The 16,324-nt window shown below is 36.7% G+C and overlaps 1 protein-coding gene across 9 annotated transcripts in view; it reads right to left on the bottom strand.

The window, feature by feature from the left end:
- CACNA2D3 (calcium voltage-gated channel auxiliary subunit alpha2delta 3) overlaps window positions 1–16,324 on the bottom strand; it is a 466,111-nt gene that overhangs the window by 99,888 nt on the left and 349,899 nt on the right. For all 9 annotated transcript variants that reach the window (XR_007379393.1, XR_007379392.1, XM_048957969.1 and 6 more), the window contains 3 exons: window positions 12,050–12,121; window positions 11,189–11,269; window positions 7,317–7,391 (listed from right to left, as the gene is read on the bottom strand). Coding sequence is in view for 7 of the 9 variants with exons in the window: in XM_048957969.1 (XP_048813926.1) it covers window positions 7,317–7,391; window positions 11,189–11,269; window positions 12,050–12,121 (228 nt within the window). In the remaining 2 variants the exon portion in view is untranslated. The remainder of the gene's footprint in view (window positions 1–7,316; window positions 7,392–11,188; window positions 11,270–12,049; window positions 12,122–16,324) is intronic.

The raw sequence follows: 16,324 nt of genomic DNA, 5'->3' as shown, positions 1-16,324 counted from the left end.
ACAGCTGTAGAGTTTTATGGAGTCGCTGAATAAAGCAAGGGTAAGTGTAGGTTATCTTACGTTCCAGGCGGGACTCCCCAGAGAGAAATGAGATTTGCTGCTTATGAAAGGCTAACACTGCTTAAGTGGGGCATTAATGTTTCCCCTGAGACTCGCGTTTCTCTGTTTTTCTATATTAGGAGAAACAAATTTTCCCAGAATTTACAGCTACAAAAGACTTAATATTGGTCTAGCGATCTTTAAATACACCCAAGTCCTTCAGCTAAATGCAATATATCATGATAGTCAACAAGTTTTAAAAGGCAAATTATTCAGGCAGCTAAACTGCCAATGTATTCCATTGAAGGCATTACAATATATTCAGGGGCTTTGATTTCTACTTGTAACGTTCCCAATTAATACTGATCAGAAACAAATAAAGATGTGCACCATTTTAAAGAAAACAATTTGTCAATTGGTTTACAGTGATAAAAAGTGCATTCACATACAGCCATTCGAAAATTGTCACTACTTGTCTTCCAGATCTTATACTTGTTAGGAATATCTGCCTTAGTTTCCTTGGGGGGGGACAGAAAGCTTTAATTTCAATTCAGAAACATTATAAAATCCTCAGCCATCACTGATGTTATTGGGTTAGGGAAAGGGATATCATAATCGACTCATGTAATTGGTAAAACAGTCCTCATTTTACTTTTATAAAAATAATGGTAGAATGTGAATAAAATAAGCAATTTGATTCTCTAACAGATGTATTTCTTTAAACGTGCATTTTCTTTAGTCAGGAACCCAAGCTTCTTGGCTGGGAACTCTGAGCATTCTACCTTAAATGAACCTGATAATTACTGAAAATGAAATTCCTCTTTATTCCCTGAACAGAAATACAACTCCTACTGCCAGCTCCGAATCACTAAAGCTGCAGACTTCACAAAAGCTACTAGCAGTCCTGCTATTCTTTGTTGAAAACCACACAAATATTACGATGGTGGAGCAAAAGTAAAAGCCCTTATAACGAGATCAGATTCACAAAGGTGTCCCTCTGTGATTCCGGCAGGCGCTGCTCATTCAGTGGCATTCTTTAACTTCCCTGTAACCCCACCACGCCTTCATCAGACAGCATTTTCCTCCAGCACCTTCATTTAACAAAATGCAGTGACAGCTTTGTAAGGACCAATCAGCCACAACAAACACAGCAGTTGTTTTTAAGTATATGTAAAAAGTCTGCAGCATCTGTTTGTTATCCTTCCTTTGCCTTCAATGCATTCATTTCATTGACAATCCGTAACATGATAAATTTTGTATCTTAACTGCTAATGGAGTACCAATGTGTGAGCAAAATATAAAAAAAAAAATAGGCAATGAAAGCTAGCATAACAGTTACAGAAAAAAAGTGTCCTCGTGCACATTTAAAGCATGTGCAGGGACATTTCCAAACCAAGTCACTGTCTTCAAAACCTCAGAAATTCACTCTTAAACTCCCAAAGAATTCTTTTCTTTCCTTGAGAAAAATTCATCATTTTAAGTAGAAAATCTCTATTTGTATTGATTTAAAGAAGATTTAAAGAATTATCTCCTGGAAAATAATTAAGAACACCTCTCCCCACCACCAGCACTACTCTCTGTAGAAAATAATGACTTGTTACATTTTGATATGGCATTATTGGCATTTGTTTTTGAAAAAACATGACCTTCAACTATAGTTTCTGGAATTACCATGAAAAAGAGGGAAGGAGAAGAAGAAAAAAAGGACTTGTCAGTTTTGAAACTAAACACGAAATGAAAAATAACGTTAAAAAAGTAAAAACTAAACTTACTCAACTGTTCTTCAATTAAAAACAAAATTAAAAATGACAGTAATAAGAAAGAGCTTTGAGATAGAGCAGCACAGGGATAAGGGCAGTTTTCAGCGCTTTCCCGACCCCAAGCCGCAGCCCGAAGTGTCTCAAGCCGCCCCGCCGGGCGGTGCTGGGGCGCCACCTCATGGCCGCTGCCCGGCAGCGCAGCGGGGCAGCCCCGCCGTAGAGGAGAGATGGCGGCACGGGGAGGGCAAAGCCGCGGCAGCCCGGTGGGGAGGCGGCTCGGAAGGTCGTCGGGAGCCGTTGGGAAGGCGGGGTGGCGCAGTTTGAGGGGTGATAGGGAAGAGAAGGGCAGAAAAAGGGGTAAGAAAGCATGTTTCTATGCAAATGAAGCATAAGGGTAAAGTGCGTTCGATCGTAGAACAAAAAAGACCTCACAGGGTTGTTTTTTGTTTTGTTCTGTTTTGCTTTGTTTTGTTTTGTTTTAGGAATTTCCATGGATACCTTATTCCCTAGTTATTTCCATGGATACCTTATTCCCTAGTTATCATGACCCTAGCTATCAGGCTCCCAGCACAGGAAAGAGCTGTTTGCAACAGCCTTCTATGATGCAGCGATGACATGATTTGACAAAGGAAGAGTTACTGATGTTGTCTTCCTGGACTTGTGCAAAGCCTTTATCATGGTCCCATATTACATCCTTATCTCTAGGAGAGGCCACCCTTCAAATCCGTATATTTGCTGTATAAAGAATTGGTTGAATAAGTACTGTGCCCGTAACACAAGAAAGACAAAGAGCAGTTGGAATGGGTCTAGTGGAAGGCCATGAAAATGATCAAAGGGCTGGAGCACCTCTCCTATGCAGAAAGGCTGAGGGAGTTGGGCTTGTTTAGGTTGGAGAAGGGTCCTGAGTGTCCTCATTGCAGCCTTCCAGTACTTGAAGGGAGCTTATAAGCAGGGTGGGGACTGAATTTTTACACTGCCTCATAGTGTCAGGATGAGGGGAAATGGCCTTAAAGTAAAAGGAGAGGAAATTTAGGAACCTAACATCTAGCCTAAGCCATTCTGTGATTCCATGATCTAACAAGTTGTTTGTCAAGACTCATATCTCTAGTAATGGCTTTGAGAGAAGACTGCAACTGAAATTCCTTTTCTGTTCTCCCATGGCAATAGCTGCTCATGAAAACTTCCAGCACTGACTTGGAAGACTACAACTGTCACCATCCTTTACAACTGTGTTACTCTTGGAAAGTACTTTCCACCTCAACCTCCAAAATGCGATTAGTCCCATCATCTGATCATGTCTCTGCAACCGTGCATCCTATCTGAAAGCCAATTTTATTTTAAAAAGATAATAGACAAACAAACAAACAAACAAAAAACCACACATACACACACACACCAAAGAAACAGCAGAAGAAACAGGAGAAATAGGAGAGGAAATGGCCAAGAAAAACACGTTAAAACAAACCCAGCAGAATAATCAGCAAAGAAATGTAGCTAGTTTAGATTAAATATAGTGGTTAGTCTAAGATGAAAAACTTGTCCAACAGGAAGCAGTCTTCCCAAGTGAGTGTCTCCTATCTTGTTCGTCAGCTCAGTGCCTCATAAGACAATTTCTTAAGAAGAAGCATGTCAGCTTCAGACCTAGCAGATACAGCCACTGGGGTTAGCAGTTCAGCAGTCTAGCAATGTTCTGGCTTTATATCATCATAGGAAAATATATCAGCATGTAAGCTTGGATGAAGTCAGTAATTTACATACTTGAACATAAACTCCAACCCATTCAAAATGATTTTATGTACATGGGTCTTCCTATTTAATTCCATGGAAACTACACCAGATACAAAGAACACAGTAACACTATTTATTTCTCACTATTCTCAGCTACAAAAGACTGTTTTTTAACATAGTCACCACCATAAGCTATGCATTTTCACCAGCATGAAACAAGAGCCTGCATGCTGTTATCAAAAAGATCTGCACCAGCAAAGATGACCCACTGTCACAGTAACCATTGCTAAGATGCACCACCTGCTGCTGCACTCTGCTCACATCCACTCTTTGGTCTCCACAAATTTTCAGCCAGCATTGATGAATGATCAGTGGGTGCTTTTTTTTCCTGCATGGAAGAATTCAGTGACACACATTTGCTTCACACGCACTTCCACATCAGATGCCATTTTGTCAGACTGCCCCCTATGCTGCCATCTGTCACATGGCAACAAAACATAATGCTGTTGGTGGGAAGGCTCAACCCTTACTGCCATCCCACCAACATCCACCTCTGACATAGTGGGCCAACGTCATGAAACAGGAGGCATTACTTTCAGAGCAGCCCTTGTATCTTGGGATAGCTCTTTTGTCAGCTATCCAGTTCTAATTTTGTTTGCCTGTTTTCACAAACTTATTGTCACAACATTCATGGAGTGTTTTGCCAGTGTTACAATGGTATTAGGATTTGTCCTGAAATATTAATCTAAGGGCTCAGGCCAGCAATCACTTCACTCTCAAAAACTCCACTGAAGTAAAAAAAAAAAGACTCCCATTATATACTACTGACAGAACACAGAGGTAAAAATGAGTCTTCCAAAAAATGAAATGAACAGACCATGAATATATATCACAATGACTTCCCTAAAGTTGACAGCTTATGGGCGACTGCCCAATGCTCTGATTTTGTAAAGAGAGACTCTTGTATAAGGTAATGAAATAAGTGCCTTCAAGACGTATGCTGGGGCTAGGGATAGTAACAGAAAACCAACTTCTGCCTCATAAAAACATGCCACCACAACAGAAATAAGGAAATCAGACAGCAGTCTTTGTCAGTATAATTGAAACTATCCACTGTTCCTGGATTTTATTACCTTCTGTATATTAAAATCTACAAAGAATATATGCTATTATTTTTGGAACAATCCTTGAAGTAAGTTGCCAGAAGAAAAAAGCACAATACAGCAATTGCGTGTTGTCTAATTCTTGTAATGTAAATAGGGAAATTTCAAATACATATACCTAGAGATTTGCAAATATAGGCTGCTAGATGTATCTATCATACCTGAAGGTTTCAAAAAGCCTTTACATTTTTAGAAATCAAGATAAGGTCATGATTTTAATACTATGAAAACTGAAGAATGTTATAAAAACAAACAAAAAAAAAACAACCAATCAAAAAACCCCAATGCCTTTGTATCTACTTTAGAATGCTACTTTAAAATGGGATTCACCGCCCAATTAGGAAAAATCCATCAACAAAAACCAACCAACCAGCCAAAAACGCTATGAATACTTTTAATGCATGCAGAGATAAGAAAAAAAAATTGTGAGTGTAGTGGTGGCCAATCATGAAGTAAAACCAATCTCATCACATTTTCCTTTGCAACAGCTACAAAACTTTGGAGACAACTTCTCTGTGCAATAGTATTTCACACAGAGAGAAAGGTTCATATGAAAAGCTTATGCAATAGCAAAACAGCATCTATTTCATCATTTTAATCACTGAGGACAATTAGCATCATTAGGTTAAAAAAATTTCAAGTAACAAGAATGTTAGCAATACATACAGAATGTTAGTACAGTCACATCTCATCTAGTTCATGTGCCCTTAACTTTGGCTCTTTTAAGCAATTCTTAGCTTATGTATTTGATACAGCTGCATGTGAGCTAAAAGTAAAATTATACTATAGCCACCTGACATGGGTAAGGCAAAAAGCGGTGAAGATGCAGCAGAAGAAACCTGAAGGTGTGCTAAAAATCTCTGTATATAATGTATATATAGGTTAGTGCAGCCTCTACTGCTGCTTCTGCTCAGCTGTAGTTACCAAATAGAGCTCAGCAGTCAAGAAAGCAAAGAATATGGAAGAAAGGACAAATAAGAGGTCAGAAAGATAGAGAGAATACATCAACACTGTGTAGAAAAGCAAGTACAGAAAAATATTACAGGAATACTTAAAATACTGGATGTTTATTATGGTGAGGTGTTTCAATGAGATATCCATTACAAATCATTACACAACATAAGAAATGGAAAAGAAAAGATAAATTAGGAGCTTCTGCTTTCCATGTTCGTGAAAACTACTTCTAATGAAATTTAAAACCGGAATTAAAAATAAAACTTCTGCATAAAACAGTTACAATATGGAAAAATCATTACTATGAGAAGTTACGCTGACTGCAAAAATGAGTATGTTAGTATGGATAACAGAAGTATCCATTCTAACAGGCCTTAATGTTTAAAAATGAGAACCAAATGTTTCTGAGCAGAAGCCTATCTGAAGCTAAAGAGTTATGCTAACTACTGTGAGACTTTCCTACATCCTCTTACTCAGTTCCTGCATCTTCCTCAGGAGCAATCTCATGCTGGACGCTGCTGGTAATTGGATTCAGAAGATTCTGTTAGTATATGCTTGAGATGTACGCACTGTCTTGTAGAGACAAAATGCATTAAGAGAGGAAATGCTTAGGGATTGATTCAGAGCTTGCTATCTTCCTTAAGAGTAAACTGCTTCTACTGAGGCTGGAAGTTTTTTTATTCCCTAGCCATTATATATTTGGATGGCAGAGGCCCTGTTCCCCATAGAGCAATAGGATAAAAATTCATCTTTACTGGAAATCATCTGTAGGGAACATGAAGGTAAGAAAATATTTCAGCAACAAATAGTCACTGAAGCATGCTATTTTAACTGACTGGTTCTGACAGTGGGTTAATTTTCAGCAGTCATTTATGAGAATTATGTTGCTTATTGGTCAGTAATTTGACATATCCTAAGCACATACTGTCTTCCTTTCCACGTCTGTGAGAAATTCTACCAGCACCATGAGCAATATTCTTGATTGAAGAAAAATTATGACACATATGGCATCCATGTGTACACAGCAGTGGAATCATTAATACCAATGCTTTACTAAGAGTTGATAGTGATGGAACACTTGCACGTGCTGTTACTAAACAATGATGCAATCAAGAATGTACCAGTTCTCATGGGTGTTAGGCTTATAAACATTTGCGTAACAGGCACTTCTATTTTTCTTACCGTGATTAATGCAAAGACAATGATAAGGGAAACTAAAGGCAGAATTTTCTGCTACTTCTCTTTTAGTACGAATATCCCTAGTGCCCTTATTTTGCTTAAAAGTATGCTTTGTTGAAATTTCTGTACACATATTAAATTAGCTTTAACACCTTAGCATGGCAAATAAGGGTTATTACACAGCAATAGAGCACTCTGGCATTCCGTTTCAATATAAAATGAATGTAATTACAGCAATTTTTGGCTTTGCCATTTTGCAGCAACAGAGACCTGCATCCCTTACAGAAACTAGTATATTTATTTTCCATGATGTTTTCTATGCTAATCTTTGTTTCCAGAGGTAAATTATCAAGCATTACAAAGTGCTATAAAGCATTATAAAGTACATCATCTGATGCTTCTTTGAAAAAAAAGAATATATTCTTCACATTAAAAGATAAACAAGTGTAATGTATACATCCAAATAAAATAAATTGGTAAATAGTATTCTTACCAAAGGCCTAAGTTCTGGATGAGTCAAAATATATCCATTGTTTGTAATTGCAAAAGCATATCCATGAATACCTAACTGTAAGAGTAAATGAGAAAGAAATACTAATTAGCATGGCCTACAGTAAATTCTTAAACAAAACGCAGGCAAACATTCAGTTATCCAGGGCTTAAAGATGATATTCACAACAGTACCCACACAGTATTTCACTATAATATATGCAGAGCTTTGATCCCTGACATTTTTGCAAATGAGAACCTGCCGTTGTGATGAATTCAGCATATAGCACAACTTTAAAATGTCACAGACATATTTTGTTATCTAGGACACTCGCTTCTATGTACCTTGGAGTGAATTAGATATATACGCATACACAGCACATCCCATACAACGTGTATCAAATCAAAGGTATGCTGACACCTTCACACATTCCCTGGAGCAGCTAGGTTTGGTTTGCCTCGTTTGTTCAAGTGATGTTGTAAAAGAAGCACTCAAATCAATGATACTGGAAGTACAGTTACACTGATCAAGCAGTGACCTGCCATAGATGATATTTACATTTAGCTCTCTGTTAATTCAGATTCATTGGGAGACACAGAAGAAGGCATGGACCTATAAGAAATTAATCTAATTTACATGTTTGTACCAAGTGGAATTATGGGACATTATACGAGAGCAATGAAATGCTTTATGAAGCCTAACGGGATACATAATCAAATTTAACACTGAACTTATTTAAATAATGCTACTACTCTTTTAACAATACGTCCATTACACAGCTGAGTGCACCTACCGAGTGCCCAAATATACCTGCAAATCATTCACGTGGTCATTCGAACATCCCTTCTTAGCATAACTGTGACGCTAATATAGTATCTTTCTGCAGCTTCAGTGTGTAACTGCCTTCTGCCATGCTGAGGGCATGCTTGCTATGCATCCTCACTCAGTGCTTTCCAATTGTGAAGCCAAATAATATGACATTCCATAGAGCTGTGAAACTGCTCAATGTGAATGTGATTCAGTTTCAATAGCCATATCTTTATGTAAGCATCTTGATTTGTTGAGGTATCAAAACAAAACAAAGGAAAACCTACAACCCAGAAGTATTTTGCTTTGGTGTTTGTTCCATGTTTCTCCCTGCTAACAAACAAACTTTTGAAAACATAATATTTTCCTTGTTCCCTATGAACGATGTGGTTGAGCAAAGAGAAAACTGTCTTTATTCAGCCATATGCCTTACTAAGATGTTTAAATTCAATTCAAGCTTTCTTTTTTATTTCCTCATACTTTACTCCATTCTTAAATGCTTTGCTGAAGTGGATCCTCGGGACTTTGTCTGGCATGAAGCAATGTGAGAAAGGTTGACAAGCTAGAATCATTTCTAAGAGATAAATAGGACAGCAACTCTATGGGCTTCTGTAATTTTCTGGGAATATATAATGGAGTATTACATTATGGCAAGGTCATAGAAAAAACATGCCGGGTAGATTTATGCCATATCTGCCTGTGAATGATTGTATATGGTCAACTGTATCTCCTATAGAGAAGATTGTTTCATAAATTAGCAGTTTTCCTAAAGCAATAAACTGCTATGAAAGTAATAGAAGGTGATATGTTCTTGGCATCTCTTCATAAAGGAAGGAGAACCAAAATAATAACAGTGGACATATTTTACCTATTATAGTATGACAAGTGAACTAGCTGTTGGCTAAATATCAGATCTTGAGTATAACTGCCTGTGTTGATAACTGCAGAATGATGTCCAAGCAATGGATGTCAGGTAACAAAACAAATGTGGGTGGTACACTTCACAGCATAAAAAGCATTTGCCAATTTGAAGTATACCAGCACAGCAAGGGTAGTATTTGCGTGTTGTGCAATACATGAGACTGTATACTTTGCACATAAAATGCTTTGGTTTGAGAGAGAGTATTGCTTACAGCTGTGTTGCCACTTCTAAGCTTGAACTCTCTAAATGACAAACTGATTGAGAAACGAAAAAATTTTGTAACAGTAAAACGGCACATGAAAAGTAAATCCAACCCTACCTTATTAAGAAGAAACTCCCACTGACATCTGGGGAAGTTTAGTCTGGAAAATGACTGCTGAAAATAGCTCATTGTTATTATTCATCTTCCTCAGCATAAAACCCATCTCATCCAAGCTGAGAGAATTCCAGGTCAGCAGAATTCTATTTCCAACCAATCATTTTATATCCCTGTGTGAATTTTATTTCACATACTGCCTCTACAGGAATGGGTCCCAGGGGCGATTATGCTCTTGCAATTGCATGGTCTTTTTACTGTTCAGAAATGTTTATGGTATGTGAGACTGGAAGTTATAACTCAAATGGTTTCACTAACGTAATTGTATTGCATGATATTGATGCCTCTTGTAATAATCTTCTCTTGCCTTACATCCTGCAGTATAAAATGTACTTTCAAACAGTCTTGTATTTAGAAACAGGATTGTATATTACTTCCTCAGAAAGCTAAGTCTTTAAAAATATTATATCTTATGAATAAACCAAAAATTTTAATCTCCTTGCCTATCTTCTCCTTTTCTGAATCACTTTGAATAAATCTGCTGCAGTACCTGTCATTCAGGGCCTTCACTCTATACTTTGTGTATATTCAGAATATGTCCAAATCTTACAGAAGCCTTCTGAATAATATCTCTGTGATTTGGACATTATTATATAGCCATGAACAGCCAGGCTTTCACCAGTCGTACCTTCAGTTACTACAACACTGTTCATCCTTTTCATTGCAAATGAAATTTGTTCTACTCTTAGCTTATGGGAAGGGGACAACAAAGATTTTCATTGCTCCAGATTTAGCATATGCAATCCTTTTCTCTGCCACCTTCTAGTGATTCTGCATACACAAAAGTTAATTAACTCAGTGGTTCCTGTATTGAGACTGTACTGTTATTTATCCTGACCTGGAATGTCTCTCTTCACTAAATCCTGCTACTAAGGTGTCATCTGCTGCCTCTTCTCACACTCTGCAAATTACTTTCCAGTTAGGACAGCCTTTCTGTTCTGCATTTGCATAGTGTCTATCCCAGTGAGATGCAAGTTTCAAGAAATTATTGCCATACACCATATCAATATAATTTTCATTATTTTATGTTGTCTTTTTTTTAAATCAAATTCTTATTTAATTTAAACCACCCAAATGTGGCATGTTGATCTACAAAATCATTTGCTAATTGCCAGAGCATTAAAATTAGAATGGATTTGAAATTTTTTTTTTACTTTTACTTTTTTTTTTTAGTTTTACTTTTTTTGTTGTTGTTTAAATAAGTGCTGCATGTTCTGCAAATTTGGTTTAAAAAATATTTAATGTAGAATTTTTGCTGACTTTGAAAAACTACATAGCGGGAAAATATTTTATGAAGACTGTGTAGGAGGGAAAGAAACACTGGTCTGGTTGGGCATTTGCTGGAATGCATTGCTTGCCCTAATTTAGTTTGGTACAGGAAAGATACATGGAGGGGAATCCTAAAGGCAAGAGTTTTGCATTCTCTTAATAAAAAAAAATTCAAATCTTCTGCACTGATTTCTTGTTATTTTGTGTGGTGTTCTGCTTATATTGGGTGGTTGAATGGCCTCATTTGTTTTATTAAAGATGACCTCCTAGAGCACACTGAGACGTGCAGAAAATCAAAGATGAAGCTATACATTAATTTTGGCAGGAAAAATTGGCTATACAAAGGTAAAACTCCTGAGGAAAATGGGTGACACAATGGAGCTAAGTCAGTATAAACATGGAATTGCCCTCTAGTTTTCATTTTGCATACATAAATGCCAAATAAATAATATTATATCACATATACTGAGTAAAAACGACATATCAACATTTGTGAATTACCTTGTATTTTGGAATAGCTTTTAGCAGTTCTTTAACTGGGACGTCTGTGCCAACAACTCCCAGGAGAATCCCTTTTGATCTCTGAAAAGAACAATAAGATGTACTGAGAAACACAATGGTAATGAACATTCTCACCAGTAATTTAACATTGTAGCTACTCTAGAGAAGTGATTAGATATCAGAGAGATCATTTGAAAGGTAGGCAAAGCAGAGGAGCAGAGGCTGGTATTGTTAATCCAATCAAGCAGTCATTTAGTCAATAATGGTTCTCCCTTCTACTATATCTGCAATTCAGACAGAAAAGGTAATCAAACTTTCAGTAGTTACTCAGTCCCTCTACAGAAAATTTTCCCATGTGAAATAGTTTCCAAATGAAAAAAATATAGCTGCAATGTGTTACTCCCTTCATTCAAAATTTATCCTGCCACTCAGTAGGCAAAAGAGAAGGACTAAGCATAAAGTATGCATAATTTTCTTAAGTTAAATTAACAAAAATAAACATATACATACATGATATAAGTACCAGTAATTAAATTCTGGAGCTACACAATAGAAGCCTACCAGTACAAAGAAGAAAAATATATGGATTATCTTCTGTAAGAGGATAACATAAAAGAAAGAGAGTGCTGTTGCCTGCGTTTTTGTCTTAAACATAGGGTTTTATTATTTTATTATGGTGTCTAGGGTATACATATTTGGGATTATTTGTTCACATTTTTATGCCAACATGGGGTTAATAACTGTAGCCTAAATAAGAAGAATAAAAATTTATAGAGAAGGCTAAAACATTGTTAGGCTCCTAAAAGCAACTTCCCAGCAGCCACTCTATGATCACACAGCAGAAATAGTCTGAGTACTTACAGTCTCATTTTGCTTACTAAATACCGGCATGGCAACAGTTGTCATCAACACCAATCCCTGATCGTCAGCAAGCTATATTTAAAAAAGAAATATTATCTCTAAGAACCAAGGAATAATTGCAGGCGTGATTGCATTTTTCAATTACATTTTCTTCGTTAAAATGAGAGAAGGCAATTTATCTAAATGATACTTATCAATTTAGAATTGCAGTTAGTCCAGCCCAGCCCCACCCTGCTCCATTTCAGCTATAGCAGCTCTGCCCACCCCACCATCTGGACTGGCAGGAAAGATGCTTCTTCTTCATTCCTACTGCAATTTCCCGTGAGAGACACGAAGGGGCTGGAATGTGGATTGTGGAAGCAGCATGTGCAGTAGCAAAGCAGCTGGAGCTCTGTTCCACATCTTTCCCAGTATCAGCTATGCCAAGATTGCCTTGGGTTGTTTTCTCCCAGTTAGGAACAAGAGGTCATGAGTTGCATGCACTTTGTTTCTGGTTCAGATTGAGATCTCATCAGCTAGCACTGCAGCAGAAAGGATGACAGCCAGTAAGGATCCCAAGAGCATCTTTGCTCCATCCGGTTTCAGTTTGCTGGACTAAGTGGTGGCATGAAGCATTAGCTGATGCTACACTTCAGGTTGCAGCATATTTCTTCAATTTAGTAAGAAAACAGATCTCCTGACCTTGGTTCCATTCAAGAGAAACATGCTTATCGTTGACCACTGCAGAGTGGCTTTGCTCAGACTATTGTCTCTTTGTGCTCTCTAGCTATATCTCTCACTGTATCTCTGCCATAAGGCAAGTGTTAGCTGTAGCGCTCAAGCAACAAGCACTGTTCTGTGTGTTTGTGAATCTCCATCATCTACATATGAAAGATAATGCAAGGAGGAAGTTGAGAGTTACTATCAAACACTTTCTGCCCCTATAATTTTGGAAGACATTTAAAATTTAAAAAGCTTATCCTACTTTTAAAAGTATGACATATCCAGTTATAATCACGACTTTATTGTGATTTATCATTTCTAAGGACAATGAAGTTCTGCTAAATTGTATCTGTGTTTAGCCAAATTCGCAAGGAGAGACAATCTTACTGAAAAAATTTGGAGGTGAGAGTCATACCAATTGCAACAGTGATATTCTCCTACTGCTGCTCCATCAGTATCATATTTTCTAAACTCAGGCAGTATTTTAAAACACTTATTTTTTTAGAATTAGTGCAATTTTTTTTCCTAACAATACTTTTTTTTTTTTTTTTTTAAACAATGAAAAAGCTATCAACTCTTTAAATTTTCAGAACACAAAGCCCATATATTGTTACAACAATACTTCATGAATCATGTTGCACATTAATAAATTAGACAAGGAAAATCTAGAACGTTACATGACTTGCAGCTCCCCATCTGTTTCAGGAGGATTTCAGTTTTCCCAACTGAAGCATGGCACTATCTTATGGTGAGGAAGAATGTTTGAAGACAACACACAAACACAAATGAGTTTTAGGATCAAGGTTTACATCTAATAAGGAATCAACAGGGACATGAGGTGGAACCAGCTCATGATCATGTTCTATTATTTGTTTTGTTTTCCCTTTTAATAAATACCTAATTTCCAGTCCTGACACAAATCTTGATCTATTAAACAACAGTAAATCATTAAGAAACAAACAAAAGAAATACCAACCCAACAAAACACCGAGTCCAGGGGTTGCGCTAAAAGCAGCTGAACTAGCCCAAGAATGTACCCTCTTTGGCTAGAGTCGTACAGTTAAGCACACTGACATGATTTGTATGGAGAGGAGCCTGCTGTGGTAGTGATGTTCAATAGTCCTGAACACATGTACACCAGGAACTGAAAAAGCGTTCTGCTGATTATGAGGTGACATCTTGGAGCGTTTAGAGATTTTATATGATTGCCCAGGGCTGTTCATCTCTGACATTATGAATTTGTCAAGTATCATTATGGAATTATTTTACAGTGAGCCTACTTACTCTCAAGGAATTACTAGAAACAATTTATCAGATAGGATGCCAGCCAAAGGACTTGTCAGTAAAGTTTTAGGGTGTTTGAAATTCTTTAAATGGGGGAAAAAGAATAGTATGGAGTTCCTGGGAAATTTTAAGAGAACTGATCGTGAACTCTCAAAAGCAACTATGGAAGCATGCACAGAATTACTGCCCTGTAATTGTGATGTCTGCAAGTATCTACAATTGCTAATGCAATCATTTTTCATGGAAGTGCGATTTTATTTTTTGATGGGTTTTTACTTTTTCTTTTTTGGTAGATGGGCAGGTTGTTGGCTGCTTCTGTAAGGGGAGTCAGAAAATAACTGGATGATCGATGACTCGTGTTTGGGATCTTTCATCGAGTTACCAATTTATCCTGCAATATTCACTTCTGTTAGATTGTGAGGAGTTACCTCCAGGGGAGGACAACTTTATTCCCTGGGCAATGACATTTTGACAGAAGTACTTTGAAATAGTAGAATGGTAGCCACTGGGTATTATTGCTAGGACAATTAAAGCACGAGTTTGTGAATAAACTGCAAAGGAAGCCATGATCTAGGAATTCTGCATTCTTCTTTTTAAGTCTGACAATTTTTGACATACAACAGAACTCTGTGACAGCTTATGCAAATGTTCAAAAAGCTTAGTAATTCTGGGAAATAAACAAACAGAAACATTCTAATCACTGCTAAAACCTCCTAAACTGCTTATATTAATAACAATCATGTATTACTAATATTATCGGACTTACTAGGATTATTATTTTTTTACTTTTTTGCATCATCACCAAATACTTATAAGTTAATGTTTAAAGTAAAACATTAGATATCACAAATTCAGAATAACAATTTATAATCATAAAGTTTCTGAGTGGCTGTTCTTTTATTCAGAATTTCATATTATTGTGTGATAATTAGTAAGAGTAATACACTCTTCAGTTACTTATTTACTACTTTTCTCCCTATCCCTATATGTAGATAACCCTTTTCATTTCCAAACTTATTTACTGGCCAATGTCATAGTCTCAGAAAACAATCATGTAGGGACATGCAAAAGAAAATATTGTAACCAAATATTTCTTACAGGAAACCTCTTAAGGTATGATTTTTTTAATCAATAAGCACAATGTGCCTACTTCTAAACAGGTAACAACTCATTTACACATAAGAACAGGGATTTTTAGTGTTGTGGGCAAATACACAGAACAGTATTCATTTGAATATAATGTAATAATCTCATCAGCTGGGTGGTTAAGAGTTACATATAGTAGAGAACCCTAGGAAATGACTGAAGCCAGAAGCAACACACTTTTAATCTCAATTTCTAACTAGAATTTACCTTATCCAATCTCTTAGAACAAACTACTACTAACAGTCACTGCTACTTCCATGAAGACATGCTTAATTTGGCATATTTCATCCTTCTGAGAATTGGAAACTATGTTCTAAGCTTACATGGTTCACCCTTACCAACCTCAACAGATTCTAGAGGATGGTAGTGTTCACAGGAATCAGGTAGGGTATGACAAGTGTATATTTGCACAGTACTGTGTTTATTATTTATAAGGTGTCTGCTGAAACAAGATGTTGCTGGTGGATTCATTTTGTTCACAAATAAGGATGAGTTTTGACCTAAATGCTGGAATGTCATCTGAATTAATATGCAGAGCCACCAATAACTCTGATTTCTTCCACCACATTGAGAATTCTTTTTTTTTTTTTATTCTCCTCTATTACTGTACTGTTTTTTCCAATGTTTAATAATGTTTTTTTTTACACTTCATAGTATTAATAAATCAAGTTTCTGTTTCTTCAATTTGTAGTAAGTGTCTTAGTTATTCTTTACCTGGGCCATCATATTCATTAACGCACCCAAGTTCTGGCTGACATCAAACTCCAGCTCTTAGTTACTCAGCAGCATATCATTTACTACACTTTGATCACTTTCAAGTGGTTATTTAATAACTCTAGAAGTGTGGAGTCATCTTCCTGCTTAATACTCTGATTACATGCAGCATGGCACTAAGTATACTTGTCCTTTCAAATGCCCCTTAATCTGTTAGATATTTATTTCCCACTGAATAGGAAGGAGTTTCAATTTTCCAAAGACCAATTTAGTATGTATACACGGGCCTTACATATTACAAAACAACCCCCCAGGTTTACCTTATAACACAGGAATTCCACAGACATTTTCTTCAAGAAAGTTTTTCCATAATTTGCAAGCATGGAGGAAAAAAAAATATGGAAAAATAGGCTGCCCCATAAAACAGAG

This window comes from Lagopus muta, chromosome 11 (assembly GCF_023343835.1).
Source record: "Lagopus muta isolate bLagMut1 chromosome 11, bLagMut1 primary, whole genome shotgun sequence".
Lineage (NCBI taxonomy): Eukaryota > Metazoa > Chordata > Aves > Galliformes > Phasianidae > Lagopus > Lagopus muta.
This window is presented reverse-complemented; position numbering and strand designations above follow the sequence as displayed.